This window comes from Schistocerca serialis, chromosome 2, assembly GCF_023864345.2.
Source record: "Schistocerca serialis cubense isolate TAMUIC-IGC-003099 chromosome 2, iqSchSeri2.2, whole genome shotgun sequence".
Taxonomy (NCBI): Eukaryota; Metazoa; Arthropoda; class Insecta; order Orthoptera; family Acrididae; genus Schistocerca; species Schistocerca serialis.
The window spans coordinates 682,559,256-682,571,704 of record NC_064639.1 but is presented as its reverse complement, the minus strand read 5'-3'; the positions used below and the strand labels follow the sequence as shown (position 1 = coordinate 682,571,704).

General features: G+C 39.2%; 1 protein-coding gene across 9 annotated transcripts in view; it reads left to right on the top strand.

The window, feature by feature from the left end:
• LOC126457803 (epsin-2) overlaps nt 1–12,449 on the top strand; it is a 162,004-nt gene that overhangs the window by 18,174 nt on the left and 131,381 nt on the right. For 8 of the 9 annotated variants that reach the window (XM_050094410.1, XM_050094407.1, XM_050094409.1 and 5 more), the window contains exons 2-3: nt 8,729–8,808; nt 12,251–12,336. In XM_050094410.1, coding sequence (XP_049950367.1) covers nt 12,268–12,336 — 69 coding nt within the window. In that variant the 5' untranslated portion in view covers nt 8,729–8,808; nt 12,251–12,267. Of the gene's footprint in view, nt 1–8,186; nt 8,262–8,728; nt 8,809–12,250; nt 12,337–12,449 lie in introns of those variants that run through there. The other variant, XM_050094403.1, reaches the window with a different exon arrangement.

Genomic DNA, 12,449 nt, shown 5'->3' with positions numbered 1-12,449 from the left:
CTCTCTTTTATCAACCCTATCTGGTACGGATGCCACACTGCTGAGCAGTATTCAAGCAGTGGGCGAACAAGCGTACTGTAACCCACTTCCTTTGTTTTCGGATTGCATTTCCTTAGGATTCTTCCAATGAATCTCAGTCTGGCATCTGCTTTACCGACGATCAACTTTATATGCTCATTCCATTTTAAATCACTCCTAATGGGTACTCCCAGATAATTTATGGAATTAACTGCTTCCAGTTGCTGACCTGCTATTTTGTAGCTAAATGATAAGGGATCTATCTTTCTATGTATTCACAGCACATTACACTTTTCTACATTGAGATTGAATTGCCATTCCCTGCACCATGCGTCAATTCGCCGCAGATCCTCCAGCATTTCAGTACAATTTTCCATTGTTACAACCTCTCAATACACCACAGCATCATCTGCAAAAAGCCTCAGTGAACTTCCAATGTCATCCACAAGGTCATTTATGTATATTGTGAATAGCAACGGTCCTATGACACTCCCCTGCGGTACACCTGAAATCACTCTTACTTCGGAAGACTTCTCTCCATTGAGAATGACATGCTGCATTCTGTTATCTAGGAACTCTTCAATCCATTCATCCAATTGGTCTGATAGTCCATATGCTCTTACTTTGTTCATTAAACGACTATGGGGAACTGTATAGAGAGTCTCGTGGACGAATAGCGCGAGCTGGGTTTCACACGACCGTCTTTTTCGAAACCCATGCTGATTCCTACAGAGTAGATTTCTAGTCTCCAGAAAAGTCATTATACTCTAACATAATATGTGTTCCAAAATTCTACAACTGATCGACGTTAGAGGTATAGGTCTATAGTTCTGCACATCTGTTCGACGTCCCTTCTTGAAAACGGGGATGACCTGTGCCCTTTTCCAATCCTTTGGAACGCTACGCTCTTCTAGAGACCTATGGTACACCGCTGCAAGAAGGGGGGCAAGTTCCTTCGTGTACTCTGTGTAAAATCGAACTGGCATCCCATCAGGGCCAGCGGCCTTTCCTCTTTTGAGCGATTTTAATTGTTTCTCTATCCCTCTGTCGTCTATTTCGATATCTACCATTTTTTCATCTGTGCGACAATCTAGAGAAGGAACTACAGTGCAGTGCAGTCTTCCTCTGTGAAACAGCTTTGGAAAAACACATTTAGTATTTCGGCCTTTAGTCTGTCATCTTCTGTTTCAGTACCATTTTGGTCACAGAGTGTCTGGACATTTTGTTTTGATCCACCTACCGCTTTGACATAAGACCAAAATTTCTTAGGATTTTCTGCCAAGTCAGTACATAGAACTTTACTTTCGAGTTCATTGAACACATCTCGCATAGCCCTCCTCACACTAAATTTCACTTCAAGCAATTTTTGTTTGTCTGCAAGGCAGTTTTGCTGTGAAGTTCCCTTCCCTTCTGCAGCAGTTTCCTAACTCGGTTGTTGTACCACGGTGGTTCTTTTCCATCTCTTACGATCTTGCTTGGCACATACTCATCTAACGCATATTGTATGATGGTTTTGAACTTTGTCCACTGATCCTCAACACTATCTGTACTTGAGACAAAACTTTTGTGTTGAGCCGTCAGGTACTCTGTAATCTGCTTTTTGTCACTTTTGATAAACAGAAAAATCTTCCTACCTTTTTTAATATTTCTATTTACGTCTGAAATCATCGATGCAGTAACCGCTTTATGATCGCTGATTCCCTGTTCTGCGTGAACTGTTTCAAATAGTTCGGGGCTGTTTGTCACCAGAAGGTCTAATATGTTATCGCCACGAGTTGGTTCTCTGTTTAACTGCTCAAGGTAGTTTTCAGATAAAGCACTTAAAAAAATTTCACTGGATTCTTTGTCCCTGCCACCCGTTATGAACGTTTGAGTCTCCCAGTCTATATCCGGCAAATTAAAATCTCCACTCAGAACCATGAACCATGGACCTTGCCATTGGTGGGGAGGCTTGCGTGCCTCAGCGATACAGATGGCCGTACCGTAGGTGCAACCACAACGGAGGGGTATCTGTTGAGAGGCCAGACAAACATGTGGTTCCTGAAGAGGGGCAGCAGCCTTTTCAGTAGTTGCAGGGGCAACAGTCTGGGTGATTGACTGATCTGGCCTTGTAACATTAACCAAAACGGCCTTGCTGTGCTGGTACTGCGAACGGCTGAAAGCAAGGGGAAACTACAGCCGTAATTTTTCCCGAGGACATGCAGCTTTACTGTATGATTAAATGATGGCGTCCTCTTGGGTAAAATATTCCAGAGGTAAAATAGTCCCCCATTCGGATCTCCGGACAGGGACTACTCAAGAGGATGTCGTTATCAGGAGAAAGAAAACTGGCATTCTACGGATCGGAGCGTGGAATGTCAGATCCCTTAATCGGGCAGGTAGGTTAGAAAATTTAAAAAGGGAAGTGGATAGGTTAAAGTTAGATATAGTGGGAATTAGTGAAGTTCGGTGGCAGGAGGAACAAGACTTTTGGTCAGGTGATTACAGTGTTATAAATACAAAATCAAATAAGGGTAATGCAGGAGTAGGTTTAATAATGAATCAAAAAAATAGGAGTGCGGGTTAGCTACTACAAACAGCATAGTGAACGCATTATTGTGGCCAAGATAGACACAAAGCCCATGCCTACTACAGTAGTACAAGTTTATATGCCAACTAGCTCTGCAGATGATGAAGAAATTGATGAAATGTATGACGAGATAAAAGAAATTATTCAGGTAGTGAAGGGAGACGAAAATTTAATAGTCATGGGTGACTGGAATTCGTCAGTAGGAAAAGGGAGAAAAGGAAACATAGTAGGTGAATATGGATTGGGGGGAAGAAATGAAAGAGGAAGCCGCCTTGTAGAATTTTGCACAGAGCATAACTTAATCATAGCTAACACTTGGTTCAAGAATCATAAAAGAAGGTTGTATACCTGGAAGAATCCTGGAGATACTAAAAGGTATCAGATGGATTACATAATGGTAAGACAGAGATTTAGGAACCAGGTTTTAAATTGTAAGACATTTCCAGGGGCAGATGTGGATTCTGACCACAATCTATTGGTTATGAACTGCAGATTGAAACTGAAGAAACTGCAAAAAGGCGGGAATTTAAGGAGATGGGACTTGGATAAACTGAAAGAACCAGAGGTTGTAGAGAGTCTCAGGGAGAGCATAAGGGAACAATTGACAGGAATGGGGGAAAGAAATACAGTAGAAGAAGAATGGGTAGCTCTGAGGGATGAAGTAGTGAAGGCAGCAGAGGATCTAGTAGGTAAAAAGAAGAGGGCTAATAGAAATCCTTGGGTAACAGAAGAAATATTGAATTTAATTGATGAAAGGAGAAAATATAAAAATGCAGTAAATGAAGCAGGCAAAAAGGAATACAAACGTTTCAAAAATGAGATTGACAGGAAGTGCAAAATGGCTAAGCAGGGATGGCTAGAGGACAAATGTAAGGATGTAGAGGCTTGTCTCACTAGGGGTAAGATAGATACTGCCTACAGGAAAATTAGAGAGACCTTTGGAGAGAAGAGAACCACTTGTATGAATATCAAGAGCTCAGATGGAAACCCAGTTCTAAGCAAAGAAAGGAAGGCAGAAAGGTGGAAGGAGTATATAGAGGGTTTATACAAGGGCGATGTACTTGAGGACAATATTATGGAAATGGAAGAGGATGTAGATGAAGATGAAATGGGAGATAAGATACTGCGTGAAGAGTTTGACAGAGCACTGAAAGACCTGAGTCGAAACAAGGCCCCGGGAGTAGACAACATTCCATTAGAACTACTGATGGCCTTGGGAGAGCCAGTCATGACAAAACTCTACCATCTGGTGAGCAAGATGTATGAGACAGGCGAAATACCCACAGACTTCAAGAAGAATATAATAATTCCAATCCCAAAGAAAGCAGGTGTTGACAGATGTGAAAATTACGGAACTATCAGTTTAATAAGTCACAGCTGCAAAATACTAACGCGAATTCTTTACAGACGAATGGAAAAACTGGTAGAAGCGGACCTCGGGGAGGATCAGTTTGGATTCCGTAGAAATGTTGGAACACGTGAGGCAATACTAACCTTACGACTTATCGTAGAAGAAAGATTAAGAAAAGGCAAACCTACGTTTCTAGCATTTGTAGACTTAGAGAAAGCTTTTGACAATGTTGACTGGAATACTCTCTTTCAAATTCTAAAGGTGGCAGGGGTAAAATACAGGGAGCGAAAGGCTATTTACAATTTGTACAGAAACCAGATGGCAGTTATAAGAGTCGAGGGGCATGAAAGGGAAGCAGTGGTTGGGAAAGGAGTGAGACAGGGTTGTAGCCTCTCCCCGATGTTATTCAATCTGTATATTGAGCAAGCAGTAAAGGAAACAAAAGAAAAATTCGGAGTAGGTATTAAAATTCATGGAGAAGAAGTAAAAACTTTGAGGTTTGCCGATGACATTGTAATTCTGTCAGAGACAGCAAAGGACTTGGAAGAGCAGTTGAATGGAATGGACAGTGTCTTGAAAGGAGGATATAAGATTAACATCAACAAAAGCAAAACGAGGATAATGGAATGTAGTCAAATTAAATCAGGTGATGCTGAGGGGATTAGAGTAGGAAATGAGACACTTAAAGTAGTAAAGGAGTTTTGCTATTTAGGGAGTAAAATAACTGATGATGGTCGAAGTAGAGAGGATATAAAATGTAGATTGGCAATGGCAAGGAAATCGTTTCTGAAGAAGAGAAATTTGTTAACATCGAGTATACATTTAAGTGTCAGAAAGTCGATTCTGAAAGTATTTGTATGGAGTGTAGCCATGTATGGAAGTGAAACATGGACGATAACCAGTTTGGACAAGAAGAGAATAGAAGCTTTCGAAATGTGGTGCTACAGAAGAATGCTGAAGATAAGGTGGGTAGATCACGTAACTAATGAGGAGGTATTGAATAGGATTGGGGAGAAGAGAAGTTTGTGGCACAACTTGACTAGAAGAACGGATCGGTTGGTAGGACATGTTTTGAGGCATCAAGGGATCACCAATTTAGCATTGGAGGGCAGTGTGGAGGGTAAAAATCGTAGAGGGAGACAAAGAGATCAATACACTAAGCACATTCAGAAGGATGTAGGTTGCAGTAGGCACTGGGAGATGAAGAAGCTTGCACAGGATAGAGTGGCTTGGAGAGCTGCATCAAACCAGTCTCGGGACTGAAGACCACAACAACAACAACAACAACAACAACAACAACAACAACCCAGAACTATAACATGGTGGGGAAATCTACTCGAAATATTTTTCAAATTATCCTTCAGGTGTTCAGCCACAACAGCTGCTGAGCCAGGGGGCCTATAGAGACATCCAATTACCATGTCTGAGCCTGCTTTAACAGTGACCTTCACCCAAATTATTTCACATTTCGGATCTCCGTCAATTTCCTTCGATACTGTTGCACTTCTTATTGCTATAAACACGCCTCCCTCTTCACTGTCCAGTCTGTCTCTGCGGTATACATTACAATCCAAGTTTAGGATTTCATTACTGTTTACGTCTGGTTTCAGCCAACTTTCTGTCCCTAGTACTATATGGGCGTTGTGACCGTTTATTAATGAGAGCATTGACAGAGAGGAAGTGTTAAAGAGTGAAATTGCTGTGACATTGTAATTCAAACACTATCTGCTTCTTTGAAAGAGAATTATGTGCCACACGGGAAACAAAAATGGGTTTGTGCAAAATGATGGCTGTCATTGTGTTGATAAAAAATTCAGTGCAGTGGACCCTTCCTAGTACAATGCTACATATTGCAAAGAGTGGTTCAGGAGCATTCTTGAAAAGTTATCCAAGATCTGTGATTGGTATAGATTTGGCTCCATGTCACAAATAATAAATCCAGTATCATGAAATACATTTGTAAAATAGTGAGGTTTTTATTATTGAACGACTGGAAAACAATAATTTGGAGCTTCTGCGTAGTTTGAGGGTCTACTGGAACATTCTTGACTGAACTTTTGTTCACAAGAATTCTTTTTAGAGATGTATCATGCTCACTCAACAAACAGATTAAACTTCTGTTGTTGCCTGTGATGCAACACAAATTCAAAGACGTTGAACTCGTATCAAGGAAAAGATAAAATGAGTCTTTTAAGATACATGATGATATTCACCGCATAAAGAATTAAAGGATTCCTTAAATTGTTTGGAGGAATTATGATTCATCTACTGAAAATTGCAAACAAATGTGTACAAAGAGCTCATTCTCTCGATACGGCAAGAGAACTATTGGAGGCGAGACCGTAGGTAGCAGCGAAAGCGATTGAGATATTTTTTTTTGTCCTTGGGAAGTGTATTTGGTTGCTCGTCGCTACACATCATAGACAGTTTTCGTTCACTGTTAAAAGTGCATGACACTGTTCATTGTTAGTATATTGAGTGTTAAATTTATGCTTTAGAAAAGCCAGATTCTTGTCTTCTACATATTGCAGTCATTGTACATGGGAGTGATATATTGGAACACTAAAATGAAGTTGCCATCCTTTGCTGGTGGAATACTCACCTACTTTGCATTACAACAGCAGCACACTGGTATAATAACTATGCTCCAAAACAGTTTCACATTGGTTACAGCTTTGAGCCAGTGTTTTACAAACTCTGTAACTGAAAAATATGGCATTATTCATTAGTAATTATATGTGACATTAAAACAAAATTTTAAGCTCGAAAACAATATTTTACCTGCTGCAATAGCTAGACAGTAAACTGAATCGAACATTCTTACATTTCGCTTTACAGCAATGATGTAATTAATCAGAAAATGGTGAAAAACATGCATATAAATATAGAATGGTTGCATTTGTAATCTGTGCCAAGGACATTGTTCATGCTTCAAAAGTCGACTCCCACCAAAAAGTGCTCGGATGTATTAAAAATTTCCACATATTTCATCTCCACAATTTTTTCTCCAACCCACGAAATAAAAGTATAAACTTTCACAATTCGAATGAGGTACATCATACTGTTAAGTCTTGTTATGTAACTAGACTAATAGCTCGAAGTCAGGGGTCAATCATTATGAGACGTGTAATAGCTGGATACCTCAAATAATTCGACTTGGATGTATGTAGTGTTACGATCGCTGGTTGTGATAAGAGAACCCAGGAATCTACAATGAATTGAGTAAATAATGTGGAATCTAAGTGTCTTCTTAGTCACTTCCGTTGCAACTTCATGTTGTATCAGCTAACACTGGATAACCTGACCACCAGAAGGCTATTGTATGAGAAACACTCCTGCACTAAAAACAACTTGAACAAATGTTTCTTACTCAGTGTAAATGTGTAGCATTTTAAGTGTTAAGTTATTTGTAGCTACCATTAATATCATAATTTTCACAGCAAGGTGCCCAGTCTAACCATAATCTGCCACTGTTCAATGGCATACACCTTATAAATTTTCTTTTTTCTCAATTTTCCGTACCTCTCTCCAACCCTCATTAAGATAGTGATATTGAGAATGGCAGTTCTCTGTTCTACATGTACACTAACTCTGAACACAAGTTAACTTTGTTGCCCCACAATAGGTCTCAGAATATCAGCACTCTGAATCTTATTTAACTGCTTGTACAGAAGGGCACATTGGCTACATATTCAGAACTCTTATTGCCCTATAGGAATTTATTTGATGCTATCTTGCTACAGCCACTCAGTTTGTGATTCAGGAAGGAAATCTCGTCTGATGATATTAAATACAATCCAGCAAGAGGGAACAAGATTAACCAAACATGTTGAACAATTTTTTCTATCTGGTTAAAGATATTAGAGGAGGGGAAAATGACATAAGTGAATCAAGTAAAGGCTGCATGCACATTGCATATTTTGACACAGTTTGTACCATCCTCTACTCCTGGCACATTTTGATTGTAGAGAAGGGTGGTGGTTTGTTTTCAGACTGTATATTTTCATGAACAGATATTTTGATCTAGATGGGAGATTTCATTTAACGTGCCTGACATTTGAATCAATTCTCCTAAGTTACTTTTCAGGAAAGTATTTTCATATTTTCTACAGTATGTCCCCAACCTTGGGTAATAAACACCTTTTCTATGCATGTGAAAGAGTTAATGCCATTTGACACGTATGGTGCTTCAGAAGCTCAAGTAGTGCATAGCGCAACCTGACAAGTGCAGGCTCACAAATAGCTTACAGAATAAACCCAGTATCTTGAGAGTCTAACTGATGGACAGTAGCATCTGCTGCATAGGCATCTGATTTTCTGCTGGTAAAATAATAATCTTGTATTTTGCTGTACAGGATTCTATAAATTGTCCTAAACATATTGAAAGGAGGAAAATTAAATCGGTGCTTGTCATATAATATTGATTATTTCCTAGTGATTGATACTCCTTATCTACCGTGTTGTCACTATTGCATTTCATATCTCATTTTCCCTTCTGCATGTCTCATAAAGGATTTTCAGCAGGATGTTAATTGTGGTAATAGATTCGAGAAAGCCTGTTTAGTTCAGTGTTTATCGAAATTTTAACACATTAATACTGTCGTAATTCTGAGGTTTTTGTATAAAGTATGGGTAAATATTACTGTCAGAAACGTGACATTTTCAAGTTATGTTCCCTCTGATATTGTGGCAGTGAATATAAATTACTTAGACAGTCTGTTCCACAATGTTGTGTATTTGCTATTTTTGATGTTCACATCAATATTTGATTTAATATTATTCCTTTTCAGGTTGGTGATACTGGTGGGCACTTTGTGCTAGCAGCAACCATACCCTGTGTCCCATTTTATCTCCTGATGTAATACAGTGTGTAAGTTTTTATTGTGTATAGTGTCTCAGTTTGTAGCTAATCAATTATTTTGATAAGTTACCCTATTTATCACCACCACCTTATTCTCAAAACGTGTGTGTGCATGCGTGCGTGCAGGGGAGGAGGTTGTGACACAGATGGGTATAAACTAGTGGATACTTTGAGGTGCCTCACAATGTCCTTTCATTGAATTCTTAACATTTGTGCATCAGACAAGTTCACTTCATGTGGAGGTCATACAGAGGAGGACACGGAAGTGATTGAACAGATAATGCGAGTGAAAGTCTCGCACGCACGCACACACACACACACACACACACACACACACACACACACACACACACACACACACACACACAATCACAATGTGCTTTTTGTGTGTGGTTATTGATTGCATTTGAGTGTGTTTAATTACACTAGAAAAAGAACTAACTCTATGTAAGCATCCTAAACCAGAGTCAGTGTTTAATGATTTTTGGGTGAAGAGCCATGCCCATGTTTTCGGTGGTCTTGCCCAGGGTCTGTTGGTGACCAGGATTGGTGACAATTGTTATTAGTAGATGAGGCATCTCTACACACTTAAGAAAAATTTGCTGTTCATTATTTCCATCATGGAATTTGTTTTTCAGTCAAATTAAAAGATGTTGTTGTTGTTGTGGTCTTCAGTCCTGAGACTGGTTTGATGCAGCTCTCCATGCTACTCTATCCTGTGCAAGCTTCTTCATCTCCCAGTTCTTACTGCAACCTACATCCTTCTGAATCTGCTTAGTGTATTTATCTCTTGGTCTCCCTCTACGATTTTTACCCTCCACGCTGCACTCCAATTCTAAATTTGTGATCCCTTGATGCCTCAGAACATGTCCTACCAACCGATCCCTTCTTTTTGTCAAGTTGTGCCACAAACTCCTCTTCTCCCCAATTCTATCCAATACCTCCTCATTAGTTATGTGATCTACCCATCTAATCTTCAGCATTCTTCTGTAGCACCACATTTCAAAAGCTCCTTTACTACTTTAATTGTCTCATTTCCTAATCTAATTCCCTCAGCATCACCCGACTTGATTCGACTACATTCCATTATCCTCGTTTTGCTTTTGTTGATGTTCATCTTATATCCTCCTTTCAAGACACTGTCCATTCCATTCAACTGCTCTTCCAAGTCCTTTGCTGTCTCTGACAGAATTACAATGTCATCGGCGAACCTCAAAGTTTTTATTTCTTCTCCATGGATTTTAATACCTACTCTGAATTTTTCTTTTGTTTCCTTTACTGCTTGCTCAATATACAGATTGAACAACATCGGGGAGAGGCTACAACCCTGTCTTACTCCCTTCCCAACCACTGCTTCCCTTTCATGTCCCTCGACTCTTATAACTGCCATCTGGTTTCTGTACAAGTTGTAAATAGCCTTTTGCTCCCTGTATTTTATTCCTGCCACCTTTAGAGTTTGAAAGAGAGTATTCCACTCCACATTGTCAAAAGCTTTCTCTAAGTCTACAAATGCTAGAAACATGGGTTTGCCTTTCTGTAATCTATTTTCTCTTAATCTATTTACTAAGATAAGTCGGAGGGTCAGTATTGCCCCACGTGTTTCAACAATTCTGCGGAATCCAAACTGATCTTCCCCGAGGTTGGCTTCTACCAGTTTTTCCATTTGTCTGTAAAGAATTTGTTTGTATTTTGCAGCTGTGACTTATTACACTGATAGTTCGGTAATTTTCACATCTGTCAACACCTGCTTTCTTTGGGATTGGAATTATTATATTCTTGAAGTCTGAGGGTATTTCGCCTGTCTCATACGTCTTGCTCACCAGATGATAGAGTTTTGTCAGGACTGGTTCCAATGGAATGTTGTCTACTCCCGGGGCCTTGTTTCGACTCAGGTCTTTCAGTGCTTTGTCAAACTCTTCACGAAGCATCGTATCTCCCATTTCATCTTCATCTACATCCTCTTCCATTTCCATAATATTGTCCTCAAGCACATCGCCCTTGTATATACCCTGTATATACTCCTTCCACCTTTCTGCTTTCCCCTCTTTGCTTAGATCTGGATTTCCATCTGAGCTCTTGATATTCATACAAGTGGCTCTTTTTTCTCCAAAGGTCTCTTTAATTTTCCTGTAGGCTGTATCTATCTTACCCCTAGTGAGATAAGTTTCTACATCGTTACATTTGTCCTCTGTCATCCCTGCTTAGCCATTTTGCACTTCCTGTCGATCTCATTTTTGAGACATTTGTATTCCCTTTTGCCTGGTTCATTTACTGCATTTTTATATTTTCTCCTTTCATCAATTAAATTCAATATTTCTTCTGTTACCCAAGGATTTCTACTAGCCCTCGTCTTTTTACCTACTTGATCCTCTGCTGCCTTCACTACTTCATCCCTGAGAGCTACCCTTTCTTCTTCTACTGTATTTCTTTCCCCCATTCCTGTCAATCATTCCCTTATGCTCTCCCTGAAACTCTCTACAACCTGGGGTTCTTTCAGTTTATCCGGGTTCCATCTCCTTAAATTTCCACCTTTTTGCAGTTTCTTCAGTTTTAATCTACAGGTCATAACCAACAGATTGTGGTCAGAGTCCACATCTGCCCCTGGAAATGTCTTACAATTTAAAACCTGGTTCCTAAATCTCTGTCTTATCATTATATTATCTATCTGAAACCTTCGAGAATCTCCAAGCCTCTTCCATGTATACAGCCTTCTTTCATGATTCTTGAACCAAGTGTTAGCTATGCTTAAGTTATGCTCTGTGCAAAATTCTACTAGGCAGCTTCCTCTTTCATTTCTTAGCCCTAATCCATATTCACATACTAAGTTTCCTTCTCTTCCTTTTCCTACTATTGAATTCCAGTCACCCATGTCTACTAAATTTTCATCTCTTTTTCACTATCTGAATAATTTCTTTTATCTCCTCATACATTTCATCAATCTCTTCAGCATCTGCAGACGTAGTTGGCATATAAACTTGTGCTACTGTAGTAGGCGTGGGCTTCATGTCTATCTTGGCCACAATAATGCGTTTACTGTGCTATTTGCATCAGCTTACCCGCACTCCTATTTTTTATTCATTATTAAACCTACTCCTGCATTACCCCTATTTGATTTTGTATTTATAACCCTGTATTCACCTGACCAAAAGTCTTGTTTCTCCTGCCACCGAACTTCACTAATTCCCACTATATCTACCTTTAACGTATTATATATATAAAAAATTAAAAGATAGGCAGAAAAAATTACTACTTGCTATAGTGTTACATATGCTTAGGGAGCTTTCCGAACTGAAGTTTCTTAATGTGACAGGCTGTGCACCTTTTTTGTACTAGCTATCTATTTCATGATGTGTGTGTTTGTCTCTAATGCTGCTCAGAAAGAACCATTTATTATTCTGTTTCTACTTAATAATTTCAATGTGATAAGCTGGTATTAACTTGTACTAAATAGGTGGAGAAGACGGCGAAATGCAGGTGAATGTAGCAGGTTTGCGAAGAAACATCAAGAATTTGGCTCACAATTATTCTGATGCACAGGTAAGCAAACAGCTGTGTCTGTAAATTTTGTGGCAGTGCATTGAAATAATAATAATAATAATAATAATAATAATAATAATAATAATAATAATAATAACAATAATAATAATGAT